This window comes from Enhydra lutris, unplaced genomic scaffold (assembly GCF_002288905.1).
Source record: "Enhydra lutris kenyoni isolate GAN:26980312 unplaced genomic scaffold, ASM228890v2 scaffoldscaffold18, whole genome shotgun sequence".
NCBI classification, from domain to species: Eukaryota; Metazoa; Chordata; class Mammalia; order Carnivora; family Mustelidae; genus Enhydra; species Enhydra lutris.
The window spans coordinates 7,706,903-7,729,474 of record NW_019154102.1 but is presented as its reverse complement, the minus strand read 5'-3'; the positions used below and the strand labels follow the sequence as shown (position 1 = coordinate 7,729,474).

At 35.1% G+C, this 22,572-nt stretch overlaps 1 protein-coding gene across 2 annotated transcripts in view; it reads left to right on the top strand.

The window, feature by feature from the left end:
* LOC111148041 (polyribonucleotide nucleotidyltransferase 1) overlaps positions 1-22,572 on the top strand; it is a 45,772-nt gene that overhangs the window by 11,406 nt on the left and 11,794 nt on the right. For both annotated transcript variants that reach the window (XM_022504407.1, XM_022504408.1), the window contains 11 exons: positions 258-371; positions 6,013-6,199; positions 7,103-7,154; positions 7,557-7,614; positions 9,399-9,495; positions 9,948-10,050; positions 14,128-14,198; positions 15,912-15,948; positions 18,102-18,168; positions 18,251-18,340; positions 19,734-19,787. In XM_022504407.1, the coding sequence (XP_022360115.1) occupies positions 258-371; positions 6,013-6,199; positions 7,103-7,154; positions 7,557-7,614; positions 9,399-9,495; positions 9,948-10,050; positions 14,128-14,198; positions 15,912-15,948; positions 18,102-18,168; positions 18,251-18,340; positions 19,734-19,787 (930 nt within the window). The remainder of the gene's footprint in view (positions 1-257; positions 372-6,012; positions 6,200-7,102; positions 7,155-7,556; positions 7,615-9,398; positions 9,496-9,947; positions 10,051-14,127; positions 14,199-15,911; positions 15,949-18,101; positions 18,169-18,250; positions 18,341-19,733; positions 19,788-22,572) is intronic.

Sequence of the window (22,572 nt, the reverse complement as noted above, 5' to 3'; positions counted from 1 at the left end):
AGTATAGTCTAGCTTGGGAAAAGAACACGAGCATAATCACAGAAGTATGGAAAAAATAATGTATCTCAGCAGCGCAGTGCTCTAGTGAGGCTATTAGGTAGGGTGGGGTAGGATGTTCTGTGGGCCTTAAAAACCATAGTAAAAATATGGATTTTATTGTAGTCACAGTTAAAGATAGGGATCAAAGCTATCACTGGGATAGTGTCTTGAAAACAGACTTTTTATTACACAACTGCCAGTATTTTGATGTATTTTAGGGGCTGTGAGAATAGGAATGATCGATGGAGAATGTGTTATTAATCCAACACGGAAAGAAATGTCTTCCAGTACTTTAAATTTAGTGGTTGCTGGAGCACCTAAAAGTCAAATTGGTAAGTAATTTAGGTAGTACATTTGTTCTGGATTTTAAGTGTAAGTTCTGGCTTCTTAAAAATGCATTTATATTCTTCTATGTATGTGTGTCTTGTCACTTAGCCATAAAGATTTTTGTTCTGTTTTATTGCTGTCCTATTTTGGTGGTGCTCTCGCTTCATATCAAACAATACCTGAAATTACAGAATGCGATACAGCCTGAAATTGCAGAATGTGATACAGCCTTGGCTGGCTCAATTGGCTAAGCATCTGCCTTTGGCTCAGGTCATGATACCAGGTTCCTGGGATTGAGTCCTGCATTGGGCTCCTTCCTCAGTGGGGAACCTGCCTCTCCCTCTGCCTGCTGTACCCCTGCTTGTGTGCTCTCTCTGACAAAATCTTAAAAAAAAAAAAACAATGTCATATAATTTTACTTGAAATATATAAAAATCTTTATTTACCAAGACAATTCTGGTAATTATTTTTAAACTAATAAGCTAGTCTAAAAATTAAATTTCTAAATCTGGTAATAAATTGTTTTATTAGTTTAAATATGTTAATTTAGCTAATTCATCATTCAGCGCTTGTTTAATGTCCTTTGAGAAAAAGGTCACCTGTTTCTGGAAGGTAGAAAACATATAAGAAATGCACTGACCATAGGTCACCCTCACTCCTTGTAATAAAAATGTCATAACTGCATGAATGAAAATTGGCCCAGTTCTCTTGAAGGAGAATTGGCTTTGACAGTAGAATGACCTGTATCTGAAACCCAGCAGCTGTCACACTGTGTAACCTTGGACAGATTAATTAAGATCTTATCAGTTGGGACGCCTGGGTGGCTCAGTTGGTTAAGCGGCTGCCTTTGGCTCAGGTCATGATCCCGGCGTCCTGGGATCGAGTCCCACATCGGGCTCCTTGCTCATCAGGGAGCCTGCTTCTCCCTCTGCCTCTGCCTGCCATTCTGTCTGCCTGTGCTTGCTCTCTCTCCCTCTCTCTCTCTCTCTGACAAATAAATAGATAAAATCTTTAAAAAAAAAAAAAAGATCTTATCAGTTAATTTTACTGTGTGGTATTTGATGTCTGGGACTTTTTGACATGGGATCTTCTGATATGGGAATATTTTGATAAAATGTAAACTATTAAGCTTTTAGTACTTTTATGTACAATTAATGTGTGAAACACATTTCCAGCTTCTTTTGGAATATTAGTCAGTGATGGAAATAGAATAAGGACTCTATGGTAGTTAAAACATATATAAGAGGAGTTGTACATTATCTACATATTAATTAGGGTTCGTGTTGCTAAAGTAAATAACAGGGGGGTCCAAGACAATTATAGTGGCTCCATGATATCTTTTTTTTTTATAAAGATATTATTATTTTTTAAAGATTTTATTTATTTATTAGACAGAGACAGTGAAAGAGGGAACACAAGCAGGGGGATGTGGGAGAGGGAGAAGCAGGCTTCCCTCTGAGCAGGGAGCCTAATGCGGGGCTCAGTCCCAGGACCCTGGGATGATGACCTGAAGCCAAAGGCAGATGCTTAATGACTGAGCCACCCAGGTGCCCCAGTAAAGGTATTTATTACAGACTACACAGACACGTTTGCGTGCATGGGCCAGTGTGGGGAGGTGCAGAAGGAATCTCAAGCAGACTTCATGCTGAGTGGGGAGCCCTCCAGGGGCTTGATCTCATGAGCCTAAGATCATGACTTGGGCTAAAATAATCAGTTGTACGCTTAACCAACTGAGCCATCTAGGTGTCCCTGGCTCCATGACACCTTAAGAAATCTAGATTCCTTCCAGCTTTCTGCTCTGCTATCCTCAATGTGTGGCCTTCAACTTCATGCTTATGAACTTGCTTTTGGAGCTCTGGGCAACTTAACCTGATCTATAGGCTAGAGGAAAAAAAATGAGGGGAGTAACTAAAAGGTGTATGCCACCTGAGTAAGTCATCTTCCCTTTCAAAGTGCTTTACTAAAGACATCACATAGCAATTTTCACTTTCACTTATATCACACCAGACAGAACTATAACACATGATTGCAATCTTGATTACTGGAGAAACAAGGAAATGATTGTTGGATTCTAGCTCCAGAAGATGAGATTCTTACTGTGGTAGGCTATCACAATGTGGAGAGAACATTCCAAAGATTTGGGGAAGCCATGAATAACAGATGACCCTTAACATATTTGAGCATCCCAGAAAGAGCCTTGAGCAGAGTACTGGTTCACTGTCTCAAGTTTACTTGGTCTGCATGTGAAATTTATTTTTGCTTAAAGTTATAGTGTTCATTACTTTCACTTAGTAAATTGATTTGGCTACTTTACAGGGTTGTTGTGAAGATTAGAGTCAGGGTTTGTAAAGTGCCAAGCATAATACCTAGTACCTAATAGGCATACTGTTAATACCTGCTCTTATCATGAAGACACAGAAATAAACTTGCTTCTGAATGGCCATAAATAAATAGCCTCTACCTGCTTTAGACTTTGAAGCTCTCTAATTTTATGGGGATGTGGGAGGAATGCACTGAAGATCTTTGTTGCAACTGTGGCATGCTGTAAAAACCCCATAAGCAACTTCTAGCTTGCCTTTCTTAACTCTTGCTCTCTAGATGGATGAATTAGACTCTAGAGACTGCATAAAGCATCAGAAGGTTGTTTTGACTTCATGTTCATGTGTCAGACTTAATATTGGGCCCAAGTCCAATACCATCACCATGGAACTTGTGGGATAGAAAAATACAAAAAAGTAATTGCTGCCATTCCATTATTAAAATATTTAGTAATCCAACAAATCTTTGGAATAAGACCTAAAGAACAATTTCTTCTTTGGCTGCTAGATGACTTCAGCACCATTCTGCACATTCTGCTTGCTTTCAACTGGTACACTTAATATCACTCATCTTTCTATGTATGCTAGGATATAATTTAGGAAACAGTATACCAGTAACTATTTTTAAGAAGAAATTTGTATCTAGAATTCACAATTTTCAACTAATCTCAAAAATCTTTAGGGGTACCTGGGTGGTTCAGTGGGTTAAGGCCTCTGCCTTCAGCTCGGGTCATGGTCTCAGGCCCTGGGATTGAGCCCCACATTGGGCTCTCTGCTCAGTGGGGAGCCTGCTTGCCCCCCCATCTCTCTCTCCCTGCCTCTCTGCCTACTTGTGATCTGTTTGTTAAATAAATAAATAGAATCTTTAAAAAAAAAAATCTTTAATCTTCAACTACTAAAAATGGTTAACAGCAATCATTTAGACAGCACTTTTTTGTGTAAATTTTTAGTCTACATGGCAATGCTGTCCAGTAGAACTCTGCAATGAAGTAAATGTTTTATATGTGAAGATGTGGCTACCGTGTACTTGAAATGTGGCTAGAGTAGCCAAGAAACTGAATTTTTAATTTTACACAATTTTATCTAAATGCAAATAACCGTATGGAGCTAGTAATTGCCAAATTGGATAGCACAGATCTATAGATTAAAAAAACTAAGGAATTTCCTTCTAAAGTATTTTCAAAAATGAATTGCTTTGAAGTTTAATTAGTGAAAACAAAGTCTAAGGAATATTGATTTCTTTACCATATCATTTCTTTCATATTTTCTTTTAAATCAACTTGTTGAGGCATAATTTACATACATCAAATGCATTTTTAAAAATCTCCAGTTTAATTCTGCAAAAAGTGAGGGAGGATGTCATGGGAATACTGATAAGAAGAAAAATATAATTGCGGTATCATTGTGTCAGGAAAGCTGCTTTACACCTCAAATGAAGTACTGAAACCTGACCTTGCCTTACCCTCCTCCATCTGTAATAAAATCATTTCAATATTCCTCTACATTTAGAACCACAATAGGCCAAGTTATAATTTTTGCTTTTGCTTCAGCCATCAAACATAATTTAGTAAACTCAAGAGGAGATGGAAAGCATATTGTATTTACCCACATTTTTGCTTAGCAGTACTTTTCCTTCCTGATAGTCCATGGTTTCTTTTTTTATTTTTTCTGTTTAGAGAACTTCCTTGAGCCATTCTTTTAGGGTAGGTCTTTTAGGGTAGGTAGGGTAGGTAGAAAACAAATTTTCTTAATTATCTAAGAGTCTCAATTCATTCCTAAATATATATTCCTTCATTCCTTTATTCTGTAAATATTTTTACTGGGCATAGGATTTTGGGTCAACAGTTCTTTTCTTTCAACACCTAAAATATAATATGCCAGTCCCTTCCAACCTCCATGGTTTCCAATGATAAATCTATTATTTTAATTGCTTTTCCCATATGGGTGAGGTGGTACTTTTCTCTGGCTGGCTTCAAGATCTTTTTGTCTTTGGTTTTCCAAAGTTTAATTAGGATATGTATCTCCTTAGGTTACCCTGTTTGGGGTTTACTCAGCTTCTTGAATCTGTGCGTTTATGTCTCTGCCAAATTTGTAGAGTTTTCAGCTATTATTTTTCCAGGACTTTTCAGCCTGCCATCTTTATCCTTTCTTTCTGGAACTCCATGACACAAATGTTAGATCTTTTGTTTTAGTTTCACAGGTCAGCTTCAACTGACTGTTGGAATTCCAATATAAAATACAAAGCACAAAAGATTTTTTTTCCTTCTAGATTAGACCTAAAAGCTTTACAAGTGATGATTAGATAATAATAAATCTTAATGACAACATGATGTGGTTTTAATATTAAATATGATAGTTACCATCTTATCTGTGCATTGCATGATGTTTAACTGTACAAATCGAGAAGGGCCAAAAATGACACATGAGGAGGCAGGAATCTCGCGGCCTGGCAGAAACCAAAGCCAAACCTGAATAGCAGATGTTACTAGAAGTGACACTGGGAGCCAGAAGTGCTACTTGGCGCTTCCCTCCTTTACACAGGAGTTTTACTATCACAAAACCATAAAAGCAGCTTTTTTATGGGAGTAGCAACAGTCTTCTAGTTGGCTTACTTGACACAGTATCACTGCAAAAGATTTCCCCCCACCTGTGCAAGCATTAGACAATGTGACAATGAGATAATTGAGTAGGAGGTCACATCAAATAATTGTTAAACAGAAAACATTTGGGATGCCTGGGTGACTCAGTCGATTAAGCGGCTGCCTTTGGCTCGGGTCATGATCCCAGAGCCCTAGGATTGAGTCCTACATCAGGCTCCTTGCTCGGCAGGGATCCTGCTTCTCCCTCTGCCTCTGCCTGCCACTCTGCCTGCCTTTGCTCTCTCTCTCTCTGACAAATAAATAAAAATAAAATCCTTAAAAAAAAAATTCACTGGATTCCTACTTTATTGATATTTTTAAATTTCATTTTAAGTACGTATTAAAAATAAATGTAGCTGTATGCTTTAAAGATGGAATTTTATGGTATTTGAATTATATCTCAAAACTTATTTAATAAATAAGTATGCATAGGTTATTTTGTTTCATTTTTTTTATGAGAAATCCTTTACTAAATTGAAGAAAGCTGTAAGCCTAATTTCAAGTATTAAGGTTTCTTTATTCATTTACTGCTGTTTACATTTTGGAAGGATGCTGATTCGAAGGAAAGAAAACGGTTGATATACCATTAATAAGCAAAACTGATCTGTAGTGTTTATGTTGTGTCAAGGTGCTTAAAAATGCTATACTGGTAAAAGATTCAATGGCAATCTTTTTTTTCCTCCCTTTAGTGATGATGGAAGCCTCTGCGGAGAACATTTTACAACAGGACTTTTGCCATGCTATTAAAGTGGGGGTAAAATATACCCAACAAATAATTCAGGGCATCCAGCAATTGGTAAAAGAAACTGGTGTTACCAAGAGGACACCTCAGAAGTTATTTACCCCTTCACCAGAGATTGTGGAATACACTCATAAGTAAGAATATCTGTACAAAAGAAAATTTGAAGTCATTACCAGATTTAATTTAATTGTAAGCCTAAAAACTTCCCATGGAAGCATGCATGCATTACTTCTTATATGGCATCCTTCTATTTTCAAAGTGAGCGCCATAAATGCCAATCTAATGCTTTAAAAAGGGTAAGCCAGTTCTCACTTCAAGTGCCTAAGTTTAAGTCTCAAATGAAAAGGGGAGGGAGTTGACTGGTTAAGATTCAGATAATCTGAATATCTATGTCAAACAAGGAAAAAGAATAAATCATAAGATATTTGAATATCTAAGGAAACTGTTGAGGTTCTTGAAAAGAAATCAAGTATAACCACCTCTGTATGCTCAGTGCTTAGAACAGTGTCAGCTCATAGGCAGGCACTCAGTAAGTATGAATGAAATTACCAGAGAGTATTTCATTTTATTTCAAATAAATTGAAAAACTTAATATTTCCCTTAGCATCAGTCTTACAGCCATCAGTCAGTCAGAGACTAAAGAGATGTAAATTGTCCCCAACAAAACAGTTGCCTGCAATAACAGCCAAAGTGGAGAGAATAGAAAAAAGCAAGAAGTTAAAAAAGAGTGGGGAGAGAAAGTTTGTATGTAAGAAAAATCTAAGGTGAAATAAATTGAACAATTAAGAAGGAAGAGCATAGTACCTGTGAGTGATTTACCTGACAGATGAGGAGAAAGAAATTTGGTATATTGTATTATAAATAGTAAACAGATTAGCTGTGCTAAAGAACAATAAATACATTTTTAAAAATTCTTTATGAAATGCTTATTAAATATTTTAGCTTACTATTAAGTATTGCAGTTTTGTTCATAATAGTATTGTTATACTATTAACATAAGAACTATTATGCTGACATTTATTTTGTGCTTAAAATAGACTCTCCATGGAAAGACTCTATGCAGTTTTCACTGATTATAAACACGATAAAGTAGGTATTTTTGAATTTTGTCTTATATAATTATTCTGGGAATTCTTTTTTGTCATAATTCACATAATCTAATTTATGAATTTTTATTAAAAATCTCTAAACAGAAAGCTAAGTAAAAGTGTAGTTATTTGCTTCTCCATTCTCTTTTTGCTGATTAATGCAAGTTTTAGGGAAGTGTGTAAATATATTTGAATGAATTAAATAGGTAATATTTCTTATAAATCAATAACTAGCTCTCATCTTTTAAAGAATACTACCAGTAGAGAAATCTGAGTACTATTACGTGTGTTAATTGTAACAATATAATTGTTAGCAATTAACAACGTAGCGATGTTAATTGTTAAATGTAAAAATAGAAATGTTATATATTTCCATGTATACTGAACCTCACCTCTCTTTTAGATTTCCAGAGACGAAGCTGTTAACAAGATAAGATTGGATACAGAGGAACAACTAAAAGGTAAACTTTGCTTTATTAACCTCAGAGAATCAGTTATTTCCTTGTTCCTTAGTTTCATCTTTGGTAAATAATGATGCATCCCAAGGTTACTGTTAAATTAATTTCTGTGAGGGACACCTGGGTGGTTCAGTCAGTTAGGCATCTGCCTTCAGCTCAGGTCATGATCCAGGGCCCTGAGAGAGACTCCCACATCAGGCTCCCTGCTCAGTGGGAAGTCTCCTTCTCCCTCTGCCTGCTGCTCTCCCTGCTTGTGTGCGCTCTCGCTCTCTCTCTCTGAAAAATAAATAAAATCTTAAAAAAAAATTTCTATGAGGGGACCTGTGTGGTTCAGTCAGTTAAGTAATTGACTTTTAATTTCAGTTTAAGTTATGATCTCAGAATCATGAGGTCAAGCCCCACATGGGACTCGGCAGAACATCCGCTTGAGATTCTCTCTCTACCTCTCCTTCTACCGCCCCACCCCCTGCTCATATGCATGTGTATTTGCTCTTTCTCTCTCTCTTAAATAAATAAATAAAATCTTGAACTTCTGTGAATGTGGTCATCACTGTACCTGATAGAGTGAGCACCAGTAAAACGTTGAATGTGAAATATTCCCAATCTTTTCTGGATCAGGTTCTTACACTCTATGATGGGAAACTTTGTATCATGTCATTTAAAAATCTGAAAAATACTCTTTAAAATTCTTGAGTTCTTAATCTGTGAAATTGTAATACTGATAATATCTGGTTTATGGTATTATGGTAATAATTACGATAATATCTGGTTTACTTTAAATAGGTAAGTCATCTGCATTTGTACCTGCCACATAACCAAGTATTCAAAAAATGTTAACTGATGCTGTTGTGGAATTGTAAAATTAGATTTTAGAGAATTTTGCTCTCTAGAAATTACTAAGCAAAGGATTTTATTATGTAAATATCAGTCACAAACTAAATGTGTACCAAGCATGACATTTAAAGTGTAATACTTAAAAATTATTCCTGACTAACAAAGATACATTTCTTAATATATATATCTCTCTGTCCATTTTTTATGTCCTGTGAAAGTTATATTTAATAAACCAAATGCTTGAGAGAACAGTGCTTAAGGCTTGGTATTAATCAGTTGATAAAGTAGCTTAACATTTAAAAACATAAGCCTAGACAGGCAGACAGACCAGTATTCAGGTCACAGTTCTACCTGTCACTGCCTGTATGATCTCAGGCAATTTACTTTGTTAAGCCTTCTTTTTCTTCTTTAGAATGGTGGTAATAATAAAATATACCTCGTAAGTTGTTTCAAAGATTAAAGGCATTAAAAAAGAAACATGTATAGCACATGGGTCCTGAAAGAAATTAATAAATGTTAACTAAAAAGGCAACAGTAGGGACTTGTAACATACAAAGCAAATTATTTCTCTATTTGCAGACTAAGAGAAAGGTTCCTAAGGCAAAACATTGAAGGTGATTACTCTTAATCTTAAAAGTGTCACTCAGACCTTTTAATAATATGGCTGGATTTGTTAGTAACATAATACAATAGAGAGCTAATAACAAAGCTCTGTTGTTCTGGTAGAAAACAAATTAAGTTCTCAATAACAATATGTTTGAGGTATAATACTTGTGTCTTTCCTACTTGAGAATATTTAATTTGTCTGCTTTGTTTGCTTGAGGACTAAATAGTTCAGCATCAACTCCCTTGGTTTACTACCATAATTAACTGATTTGATACTATGAATTGAAGAGAAATCATGTCTTCTAAAAAGAGAAAACCTTTGTTTTGGTTTGTCTTTCTTTCTGTAGAAAAGTTTCCAGAGGCTGATACATTCGAAATAATAGAATCCTTCAACGTTGTTGCAAAGGAGGTTTTTAGAAGTATTATTTTGAATGAATACAAAAGGTAAATATATCCTTTTTTGATGGAATTGAAGTATGTGCCTCTGTAAGTTGTCTTGAAAGTGGCAACTTGCTCAAAGCAAGGAAATGATTTTTTTTAAGTGAACATTAAAGAATTAGGGTATTTCATAAATGGGTGTTGAAGAATGTGTGGATGTGTCTGTTTCTCTGTGGGACTTGTGTGTAGAGCAGTGGTTCACAACCCTGAATGCACATCAGAATTGCCTTGCAGAACTTCTTTAACAGTAGAAGTGAATGGGTCACAATCTGAGATTGTGATTCAGTGGGATTTAGGGTGGGGATCAGGTATCTGTATTATTTTTTAAAGTTCTTAAATTCCTCAGGTGATATGTTACACAACTGGAGTTGAGCACTCCTTGGTAGGAATAAGAAATAATAGGTGATATTTCTGATTCTGAACACCGCTTTACATACTTTTTTCCTTTATTACTATAGGTGCGATGGTCGAGATTTGACTTCACTTCGGAATATAAATTGTGAGGTAGATATGTTTAAAACTCTTCATGGATCAGCATTATTTCAGAGGGGACAAACACAGGTAATATATATAAAATGCTGTAATTATTTGCTGATTCCAGGTTGCTTAATTACATCTAATAGAAGTACATTATGTAGACAGTATAGATTTTTATCATATGGAAAATGTTAATACCTGATTTTTTAAAAATATTTTTAACAGCTTTTTTGAGGTATAATTGCCATCCAAGAAAATGCACATATTTAAAGTGTATATTTAATAGGTTTTCATGTGTATACAACTGGGAAACTGTCACCAAAGTCAATGAACATATAATCACCCCCAAAAGGTTCTTCCTGCCTCTCTATAATCCCTTCTTCCCTGCTCCCCTCCCCTTCCTTAGGCAACTGTTGATCTGCTTTTGTCACTATAAATTGCTTTGCATTTTCTAGAATTACCTGGTATCTTTATCATATATGATATTTTTCTTTTAATCTTGATGCACAAAATTGAGTAACTCATACACTCTTTAGTTTTTAGCATATTGTTTATTTTTGGTCTTTTCAGGGCCCTCATTTGTTTTCTTTATTTAGCCTATACCTCAGTCCTGTTTTTTCCCTTATATTAGTACCTGTGCTCTTGTATTTAACATATATGTGTATCCATTGTTTTTTGTATGGTATTTGCTTTATACCTCCTCCTTTTTCTCATTATTAATGACTACTTTTAAGTTTGCCAGTCAAATTGGTACCAACTGGTATTCCTTGCTTTCGTTTGTATTTCCCTGTGCAGCTGAGGATCTCTCTATATCATAATAAGTCAATGTCATCACTGTATAAATCATACCCTGGGGGCTGTACACCTTTCAGGGCTCTCTTATCACATAACATTTGAGCAATATGATGGCCCTGGTTCAGGTTTGCTCTTTTGTGAATCATCTGGTTGTTACCCTTTTTTCTTCCTATTTTTAAGTGATTTTTTAAATGTGTTTTAAACATTAATCCTTTTCAGGAACCAGAATTTGAATATATTATCTCCCTCTTTATCATAAGCCTTTTAACTTGGCTTGTGGTAACCTACTCTTTGTCTAGAGTGAACCTGAACTCTTTAGTTTTGATGTTGTTAATGCTTCCCTTTTTTATTTTGTGATTTGTGTTTTAAAAGTCTTATTTAAGGGCGCCTGGGTGGCTCAGTGGGTTAGGCCGCGGCCTTCGGCTCAGGTCGTGATCTCAGGGTCCTGGGATCGAGTCCCACATCGGGCTGTCTGCTCAGCGGGGAGCCTGCTTCCCTTCCTCTCTGCCTGCCTGCCTCTCTGCCTACTTGTGATCTCTCTTTGTCAAATAAATAAATAAAATCTTTTAAAAAATAAATAAATAAATAGTCTTATTTAAGAAATCTTTCCTTACCCCCAAAGTCACAAAATTAGGCACCTAGTTTATTAATTTTCTAGTAGTAGCTATCAAATTAAATCATTAATCTGTTTTGGCATTTTGGCATTTAGACTCTTAGATATGGTATGAGATGGGAACCTCCAGAGTAAGCCATGTTTACAACACATTTACTAATAATTCATTTTTTCTGTTGACTTGTAATATCAATTTATCTATATTCAAAGTTTATAAATACATTTTGGACTATATTCTTTTCCATCATTCTGTGAATTTCCTAGGCCAGTGTCACACTGTTTTAGCTACTGTACTTTGCAGGTATATATTAATGGCAAGAAGTATATCTTCCCTTTTTATTCTTCCCTGCCTCTCAAAATTGTCTTAGCTGTTCTGGTACATTTGTTCCTTCATTTGAATTTTAGAATCAAGTTATAAAAAAAAAAAAATCTTTCTTTTTATTGGTATTGCATTGAACTTATAAATTGGGAGAGAAATTATATTTTTACAATTTAAATCACAGTCTTTTCAATAAATAATCTCACTCTTAATTCAGGTTTTCTTTTATGCCTTTAATAATTTTTTTTAAGATTTTATTTATTTGACAGGCAGACATCACAAGTAGGCAGAGGCAGGCAGAGAGAAAGGAGGAAGCAGTCTCCCCACGTAGCAGAGAGAGTCCGATGGGGGGCTCAATCCCAGAACCCTGGGATCATGACCTGAGATGAAGGCAGAGGCTTTAACCCACTGAGCCACCCAGTCGCCCCTTATTAAATTTTTTAAAATAACTCCATTAAGATAGCCTGCATACTTCTGTTAGCTCTTCTGACAATCTCAGCCTTTTAAGAGTGTTTAGTCCATTAATGATCAACTTAATTCCTGATGTGATTAAATTTAGCCTGTCATTTCATTATTTTTGTTTGCCCCCTGTTTTTAATTTTTCTATTTTGCCTTCTTTTTGAATTAACTGGACATTTTTTTAAATTCCATTTTAATATGTCTCTGTTTTCTAGCTGTAACTTTGCATTATTTTTTTAGTGGTTATAATAGAGAATATACTGTATAGCCTTAACTTCTTAGTACTATATCACACATTGTGCTGTAATTGTCTTTCTTATAAGTTACATCTACATATTATAAACTCTACAAGGCAGTATTATAACTTGTAGTTTAAATAATCATTCATTTTCAGAAGTTAGGAGGGAGAAGATTGTCTTTTTTATTGACCTATGTATTTATAATTCCTGATGCTTTGTATTTCTTCCCGAAGATCCAAATTTCCATCTAGTATTGTTTCCTTCAATCTTATAAGACTTTCTTTACTGTTGTCCTGTGGACCTTCTGACAACAAATTCTCACATTTCATTTATCTGAAGATATCTTTATTTTGCCTTTATGTACAAAGAATGTATTTTGCAAGATTTAGATTCCGGGCTGATGCTTTTTTCTTTAAGCACTTAAAAGAATGTTCTACCTTTTTTTTCTTTTTTATTTTTTTCCTAATAAAAAGTCAGGATGCATTCAAATTCTTGTTCCCTGTATACTATTTATTGTCTTCATCTGGGTGCTTTCCAGATTTTCTTTCTGTTTTGGTTTTCAACAATATAACTGTGAAAAGGTAGTTTTCTTTGTATTTATCACACTAAATTTCCTGAGCTTGAATCTGTAAATTTGTGTCTTTCATCAAACTTTAGGGATTTCAGCTATAATTTCTTCAAATATCTTTTCTACCTTATTCTCTTATCTCTCCTCATGGGATTGTAAGTATATATATTAGTCCTTTTGAAATTGTCCCACAGGTCACTGAGGGTATGCTTTTCCCTACCCCACCCCACACCCCTTCCTTGTTCTTTAGATTTGGCAATTTCTGTTATCCTTCTCCATATTCATTGACTTCTGTCAAGATACATAAGATAATGTATCTTTCAATTTTAGAATTTCCATTTGTTTTTCTTTATATCTTTGAGTATAATTATAAGAGCTATTAAAAATCCTTTTCTGTTAATCCAACATCTGAATTAGCTCAGGGCAAACTACTCATTATCTTTCCTCTTGAGAATGGGTACCATTTCCTATTTTTCTGTTGGTTGTATCCTGGATGTTTTGATTGATACATTGATGAGTTTGGATTACATTATGTTCCTCCAAAGAAGACTGGACTTTTTTTTTTATGTAGGCAGTTTTATAGGCTGGACCTTTACTTGTTTATTTTTTTAAATTTTCTTTTATTTAAATTCAGTTAATTAATATTTAGTGTATTATTAGTTTCAGAGGTATTATTCAGTGATATATCATTTGCATATAACACCCAGTGCTCATTACATCACATGCCCTCCTTAATGCCCATCACCTAGTTACCCCTTCACATGCTCATTCCCTACTTCCGGCAACCCTCAGTTGGCTTCCTATATTTGAGAGTCTCTTATGGTTTGTCTCCCTCTCTAATCCCATCTTATTTTTCCCTCCTGGCTAGACCTTTATTGAGGCTTCCTTTATAGCCAGGTTTTACAAATATACCATCCTCTTCCTGTCCTCCCTCAGTACTTAGTATAGTTCTTTACATAGTAGTCTACGATGTTAGACCTTTGGGTTATTGAGATTTCCACATAGCTCTCATATTTATAGAATGAATAAATGTTTACTCTAGCATGGCAAGTTTTGTATAGAATTTATTTATCCCATTTCTCTAATAGCTAATTGGGTTCTTGAAATGTTTTTAGTTTTCCTCTTCATTGTTAGTAAATTAAAACCTGACAGGTTTTTTCTATTTTAGGTGCTTTGTACTGTTACATTTGATTCATTAGAATCTAGTTTGAAGTCAGATCGAATTATAACAGCCATAAAGTAAGTTATGTTTTTTGGTAAGTTTTAAAGTGTGTTGGTATGTCCTAAAACATATGTTTGATATGTTTTAAAGTAAGTTACAATGTTCCAGTATATAATTGAAGCTCAAGTAGTATATTATTATTATTACTTTTTTAAACCTATTACCTCTACTTTATTTTTCTGTTTATAGGGTATTTTTAACATGGGTACATTCAGTTTAGTCTCTGTCTCTAGAACCTCAGGACAGATATGGGTAGGTTTTTTTGTTATAAAGAAGAGAGCAAATACATAAGAAAGAGTCTCAGTTGCTTAAAAGAATCTGGAGGCTGTTAGTATAAGTTAAAAAAAAAAAAAAAGAAAGCCTTATTTAATCCCAAGCCACATTGAAATTTATGTTCAGAAACACTTGGCTCTCCTCCTCTGTTCCTAGAGAGTCAGCAGTAAAATCTTGTTCATCAATTTCAGATGATGAGAATCCTATGTTACAGTCCTCACCAGCGCTACTATACTAGGCACAGTTCTTTGCTCAGTGCCTACTTTTGCTTCCCTTTCCCTTGGTAAGGGTCTCAGAAGACCATAAGACTCTGCCTCCCTCTTCCTACTGCTCAACTGATGAGGATAACCCTCAGTATCTTGAGGATGGCATCAATAATTGTTTTTCACATAGCTGACAGAATTGACAATACAGCTGTATGTATAGGCGAGATTGTTACTGTAATCATAGTCCTTTTGGGGGAGCTCTTAAACTTTTTATTTTAAATTCCCATCTGAGCCCAAACTTGGTTGCCCTGCCCTTCTTCACATTGACTCCTTTCTTTTCTAAAAGGCAACACGGCTTCATAAGAAAGAGCACTGGACTTGGCCAGGGTACCTCTTTACATTCTAGTCTTAGGTCTGTAACCTGTGTAAATGAGAGGGCACATATCAGTCAGCCATGTTGGCCTTTGGTTTCTTCATCTTGTAAAATGGAGGTGCTGCACTAATGATCCGTATCCTCCTCTTTAGCCCCTCAAATCTGTTATTCCTTTAGTCTTCTGTAGGTTTTTAGATTACTCTTCCTCAGACTGTGGCTTATGGTTATGCATATTTAGCCCTAACCCAGGACTTTTCAAGCCTTTGCACAGAGAGGTACCTTTTGTAATACACCCACTCGATGGGGACACTGTGCTAAGACCCTGAATATGTCAGTCTTTTCCTCAGTTGTAGATAAATCTGGTTTCCTGCTTCCAGGAATTGTATTTCTTCTCATCCTTATTTTCCTCATTGTTCTAGATATAGTCATAACATTTCTCATTTCAAACCCTGGAAAAATCTTTGCCTGTCTGATCTCCTCCTCTCCCCTATATCATTTCAGTTACTGATGTTCATTTCATATACTGATTGGAGAAAGATAATTCCTGAGATTTAATGTATTTATAAAATTTAAGATTCTCTTAGCAGTTACTAATGCTTAAAAGTAAATGTCTGCTGTCTTAGTATACAAATAGAATATTTAAGTGTTTCTATTTGAAGCAAAATTGTTTTCCTAAATCTTTGTAAAATTCATTCATAAAACCCCCAAAAAAAATACTGTCTCTGACATTCATTCTTCCGATTCTGGTTTTCAATTTCAGACCAACTCTCTTTAATACATAATTATTTTTTAAATCCCCTTAAATCTCTTTAGTTGCTTATTGAAGTTATTTTTTTGTATTTATATGATGTTTTTAATATTATGCTTTTTGTTTATAGTGGAATAAAAGATAAAAATTTCATGCTGCACTATGAGGTAAGGTGAATTTTATCCCTAATATTTTATGAAAAATTTTCAGGATATAGCAAAGTTGAAAGAAATTTAGAGTGAATACCCATATGCTCACTGCTTAGGTTCTACTATTAACATTTTACTATGCTGATTTTATATATCTGTTAAGATGGATTTGGGCATGTTCTTTTATTGCATGCAGAAGGGAATTTAGAGAAATAAGTCATAGTTTTCAGTTAGTAACTTCATATTCTGAGTCATACATAAAAGTTAAATTATAGTAGACAATTTTATTTTAATCAAGAAAACATTGTACCCATTCATCGGTATCAAACAAAAGTGGGGCTTTTCAATGCCTCAGATGACAAATCACCTCCTCCCTTTAGTTCATTTAAATGTTCATATTTTTACTCAGTTGATTAGTAGTAAAAGAATTCTGAGGTATTTAATAGTAAATTCCTTTATGTGAAACTATTAAGAGTTCGTAATTGACTTGATATACAACTAAGTCCTAAGGTACATTAGACATATTTAGCACTTTTAGTAGTTGGAGCATATTTGCTGGAAAGCTAGTGTAAAAGCAGTAAGTCACTTCACTTTTGAGTGACTGTTGCTGGCTGCCCAGAATCCCAACATCTCAATTTTTTTGATCATACTATGATTAATAGAGAATATACAGAAACCTGGAGATTTTCACAGATTTGCGTCCCTTATAAATATCCTGTTCTTAATATACTCAGATGCTGCCAAGGCCAGGAAGGAATTATAATTGAGTAAAGCATATCCTTTGCCATGAGCTGCACAGCACATGGATGGCAGTCTTTAAAATGGGCAGCTGTGGGGGTACCTGGGTAGCCCAATCAGTTAAGTGTCTGCCTTCAGCTTGGGCCGTGATCCTGGGGTTCTGGGAACAAGCCCCACATTGGGCTCCTTGCTCAGTGGGGAGCCTGCTTCTCCGTCTTCCTCTGCCTGCTGCTCCTCTCGCTTGTGCTTGTTCTCTTCTCTGTGTCATATAAATAAATGAAGTATTTAAAAAAAAATAAAAATAAATAATAAAAAGGGCAGCTGTGAAAAATGCACCTCTAGATGATGACTGGCAACAGAAGTGAAGAGAGGGGCAGTAAAAGGATATGGGCTGTTACTGCTACCTCATTTCATTTTTTAAAAACTTTTTATTGTAAAATAAAACACAGATACTGAAAATGATATAAAACAAAGGACGGCATAATGAGTTTTTATACGGCAGAGAATCTTATAACCACCACTGAAATCAGAGAATAGAAATGTTCCCAGTCACCCCTGAAGCCCCTCTATGCTTTTCATCCTAGTCTCAACACCCTTCTTTCCCTGAAAGTAACTACTCTCCTAAATTTTATAGTAATTACTTCTTGCATTTCTGGTATACATCTGTATACTGTAATCTTGTCCATTTTTTTTTTTAATTTGGTATTTCTGTAAGTCTCTGTTAATCTATAGTTTCTTCTCCAACATGTTCTTTTCTTTTTAGTCTGTCTGTTGAAGTCCCAGAGCCATTTACCTGTAGAGGTCCCTGCAGTCTGGGTATTGCTGATTACACACTGATGGTGCAACCCAGCAAGTTTCTCTGTCTTTCTGTCTCCTAAAAACTGACTGCAGTCCTGAAAATTGACTGCTAGATCCAGATGCTTGAAGATTCATGTATTCCTTTTTAAAAATATTTGTTAAACTGGAATTCCAAGCTTTTATGGGGTATTTCCCAGTATTTTAAGTGATTGCAACTAAGTCATAGTCCTTTGAGACACTATATTGGTCAAATAAAATAGTTTGCAACCTCTGACTAAAAGAAAACCCTTACTGGAAAAGATCTGTTTCATTAATGAGCATTTCTTTTTAAATTTGTATATATTTTTCTTATTATAAAAATATAATACTTCATCAGTGTTAATAATTTAAACATAATAGAAACTTATGTTGTGAACCCCCATAACTATCCATTTCCCACTCTGGTTCAAATACACATTAGAAATAGCTATGTTTAGTAATTTGATGTAAATTTCAGATACACATTTTCTGTGTATATAAATGAACTTTAAAAAAAATGGAATTCTACTATTTTGTAACTTCTTTTATTATATTGATACTATATCTTGGGTCTTTCCATGTCAGCTGTTTATGTATCTGTTTTGTTTGTTTTTAAGTTTCCTCCTTATGCCACTAATGAAATTGGCAAAGTAACTGGGGTGAATAGAAGAGAACTTGGGCATGGTGAGTACAAATCTATAAACTTACATGGTATTCTTATGGGGACTTAATACATTTATGCTTATTATTTTCTATTCTAATTCAGGTGCTCTTGCTGAGAAAGCTTTGTATCCTGTTATCCCCAAGGATTTTCCTTTCACAATAAGAGTAACATCTGAAGTCCTCGAGTCAAATGGTAGGATATTAAAATAAATTTTTCCTCTAGTCAAAGAGACCAGAATTCCTTGTTATAGTCTTTTCATGACTTATGTTACATTGTGCTTATTACCACAGTGCCCAAATCTATGACAAAAGAAAAATGTGTTTAGTTAATCATAGACTGTCTAAATTGCTGTTCTTAGCTAATGAGATGTTTTGAAAGCAATATAAAAACAAATATTTCTCTTTATGTATCTTTTATAGCAGATCCAGTAGGGGTTATTTGTTTTTACAAACAAACCATAGAGCAAGGCCAGCTTCCAGAGAGAAAAGGACAAAAGAGACTGATCCATTAAGCAGGGAGGAGACACCTATCAAATATCATAAATATAAGCAGGCAGCACAGAGAGAGCAGCTGGGCTGAGAGATCAAATTTAGCATGCCTGGGTGGCTCAGTCGGTTAAGCATCTACCTTCAGCTCAGGTCATGATCCCAGGGTCCTGGGATCAAGTGCCGCTTCAGGTTCCTTGCTCAGCGGGGAGCCTGCTTCTCTCTCTACCTGCCATTCCCTCTGCTTATGCACTCTCTCTCTCTCTCTCAAATAAAATCTTTTAAAAATATATTTTAAAAGATCAAATTTAAATTAACATTAAGTACCCACGTCAAGGCAAAGTACGGCCATTAAAGACAGAAAGGTCACAGTGATGGTCACAGATACTTAAAAACAACAACAAAAAACCCCCTCTGAATTTAAGCTAGAGACTTTCTGTTCTTTACAGGGTGTAACTAGGCTGTAACTTAGGGTCCAGTGAGAGAGCCAGAGCCTATTATCTTTAACTGCCTTCTGATTAAGCAACAGAAGAGGCATGGTGGTTTTTCTGGGAGGTTTCTTAGAATCCGTAGCACTGCTGTCCTATAAAACTTTCTATGATGATGGAAATTATTTCTATACTATACAGTGGAGGAACTGAATTTATTTCAATTAATTTAAATTTAGTAGCTACATGTACCTAATGGCTATCATATTGGACTGTGTAGCCCTATAGTTTGTGGTTTAACAGAGCTTGCCTTAATTTCTTTTAAAAAGAAAGAAGGGGGATGCCTGGGTGGCTCAGTTGGTTAAGCAGCTGCCTTCGGCCTCAGGTCATGATCCCAGGATCCTGGGATCGAGTCCCGCATCGGGCTCCTTGTTCTGTGGGGAGCCTGCTTCTCCCTCTGCCTGCCACTCTGTCTGCCTGTGCTCACTCTCTCTATCTCTCTCTCTCTCTCTCTCTAAAAAATAAATAAATAAATAAATAAATAAAATAAAATAAAATAAAAAGAAAGAAGGAAAGAATACTGAATATTTATAAGGAAATAACCAATAGTAACAGTTTTCTACATTTAAAAAAATCAGTATATTATAAACAAGTATTTTTTTGTTTCAATAGGATCATCTTCAATGGCATCTGCATGTGGTGGAAGTTTAGCATTAATGGACGCAGGTAAAAGAATTATGTGTCAAAGCTACTAATGCTTTATCTCTATTTAATTAGTATAAAATATAAGATCTCTTTAAAATTACATTTTGATAAGACCTGGAGAAGTCAGATTACAGATTATCAAACCAGGCCAGAGCAAGATAGTTACAAAGTGCAGCTTCAGCTATACAGATAATTATTAGAATTCTTATTTCTGGTAAAAGGGAGAACACTGAAATTATTTACTTGCCTTGGTGATCCAGTGAGCCTTCTTACCTTCCAAAAGGTAAAGAGCTCTGTAGTTGATTCCATTCACCAATAAAGTTTGGACCAGGAAGCAGAAGTATTTAGGACCCGTAAAGGAAAATAACCATGTAATCTTCCATTCAATTTGCAAACCATGAGAAGAACAGTACCACGCACAAAAGGATACACAGAATTTTAGGAAGAAAGACTATAAGAGATTCAGTATAATCTCTCAGTTTGAAACACTAAAAGGGGAAAAGAGTCAACATGTTAAGGCTCTGAAAACAATTTCTGTATCTCACCAATGTTGCTGTTCAAGAAGGAAGGGAACCTAAAGATACTCAAGAGGCTACATGGAGCTTCCCCTAAGTTCACACATTTATAGTACAGAAAGATAGAAAGGATACTATAACCAAGGCTGAGATAGAAGAATTGTGTGAATATACAATAACACTATCTAGAAAGACGAAAACTTAAGCCAAAGCAAAAAAAAAAAAAACCACCTAAAAGTACTTTTCTAGTTGTGTTCAGTGCCAGAAAAGCATAAGGTGATATTTAAGGTTGCTGGTAAAATACTTTTTGTTTTCACCTTCATGCATTCATTCAGCCAGTCTTTACTAGATGCCACCCCTGTGCCAAGCACTGAGCTAAGCCTTTGGGACATAGTGATGAACAAAACAAAGCCCCTGTCCTGGTGCAGCTTGCATTCAGTCACATTTTCGTACTGGGAAACAATATATTCTCAAAAAGGTGAACTGAAAGATAAAGTAAAAGGAGATTATAAGATCTTTAAATGCTTTAAATGAATTCAGATCTTTTGGTCTTGACAAAAACCCAACCTAAGTAAAGATGAGAACTTCAGGATGAGATACACCTGACCAATGTTGGCAGTATTTGAAAAATCAGAAACTAATATACGAAGGACACAAAAAGTTATTAATTTTGAAAAAAAAGTATTAATTTTGAAAAAAAAATTATTTTCTATAAAGCATAACCTAGTGAATTTGATAGTCACCCTTAGCAAAACTCTTAAAGAGATTATTTAAGAAAAAAAGGGTTTATAAGTATTTTTAGGAAGGAGGGGGCTGTGAAGAGAAGGGACGAGAGGGACTCATTTAAAATAAATCATGTTGTAAAATAATGTTCCACTTTGGAAACATTACCAGATTTGGAGTGGGGAGGGTGATTGCTGCTTACACCATTTCTAGAGTAGCTTGGCAGCTCATGATTTTTCTGTAAGTGATACAGAAATTGAGATGGATGATAGGTGCACCGTCATAACTGGTTGAAGCATGAGCAGAGGAGACAAGCAAATCTGATCAGTAGGATGGTTCGGTCAAGTGGAATGCCTAAAGATGTTTCTTTCTAAGCCCTGTCCCTTTCAGTGTTTTTATTATTGAATTGACTTAGAACACTGGCCTGCTAATTAATTAAAAGGATACTGCTAAAAAGGAATGCATGACTGATGTGTTAAATGACAATTTTGATCTCTTAAAAAATGTTAAGATAAAAAATAAGAAGCCAAATAGAAAACAATTGAATTTGACAAGAATGAATGTTAAGTCCTGTGGGAAAAGCCAACAAAGGGTGTACAGTTCAGCTCAAACATATGAATGCTTGTCATTCCTCTCATCAGGCACTATCTTACTTTAGGGATACAAATGGTACCTGTTTTCTAAAAACCTTATAGGCACAAAAAACATAAGATCAAGGAGATTAATTCAAATAGGTAAAAGGCACAAATATGTACAATATGGATGAAAAATTAGGTTGAAAGTACTTGGCTTCATAAAGACAGCTACATTTCATCTGGTTCTAAAGGCTGAGTAGTTGATCTGTCATTAGGAGCAGGAACCATATTTCATGTGAAAGGAACATAATGGGCAAAGTTATGAAGCAGTATAGTATGTTTCTAAAATGTATTTGAAAAAATTAAGTAATAAATTGGGACCACCTTTTAAAAGTCATTGTTATGTTATGGATTTTGAACTTAAAGCTAGTATTTCACAACTCAGTATTCTATGACTAGTGTTCCTGCTGGATGTTGATTATTGTATACCATGAAAAAAAAGTCATTCTGTTCTAAACTACATTTAAGCAGGGTTAAGCAGGTTTATTTAATATGAGTTAAATAAACTTTAATATGCTATTGTGAATTCTGAATCTCTAGGAACAGGATATGCACTATTTCCCAAATGTTTTTGACCATAGAACATGTATAAAATTTACTGAAAGCAAATAGTGGGGAACTCAGGAGAATTTTATGTAGTGGAATGGTGTGATTTGAATCTGATTTATTTTCTTTTTGGTAGTTTTTCCCAGCTTAGGTGATAGACCTAGAGGATGAAGTGAGAGAGAATGGAAACGGGGGAGAGACTAAAATTGGGGATACCGGACAAGGAGAATGTTGTCAGAGCAAGAAATAATGGAGACTTGGACTAAAGGAGTAACAATGGATGTTTCAGTATTTAGAGGAAAGGACAACTTTCTACAGAAATTTAAAGGACAAACTATCAGATCTTTGTGACCATATTAGGAAATGGGGAAAGAAGTATTGATTCTG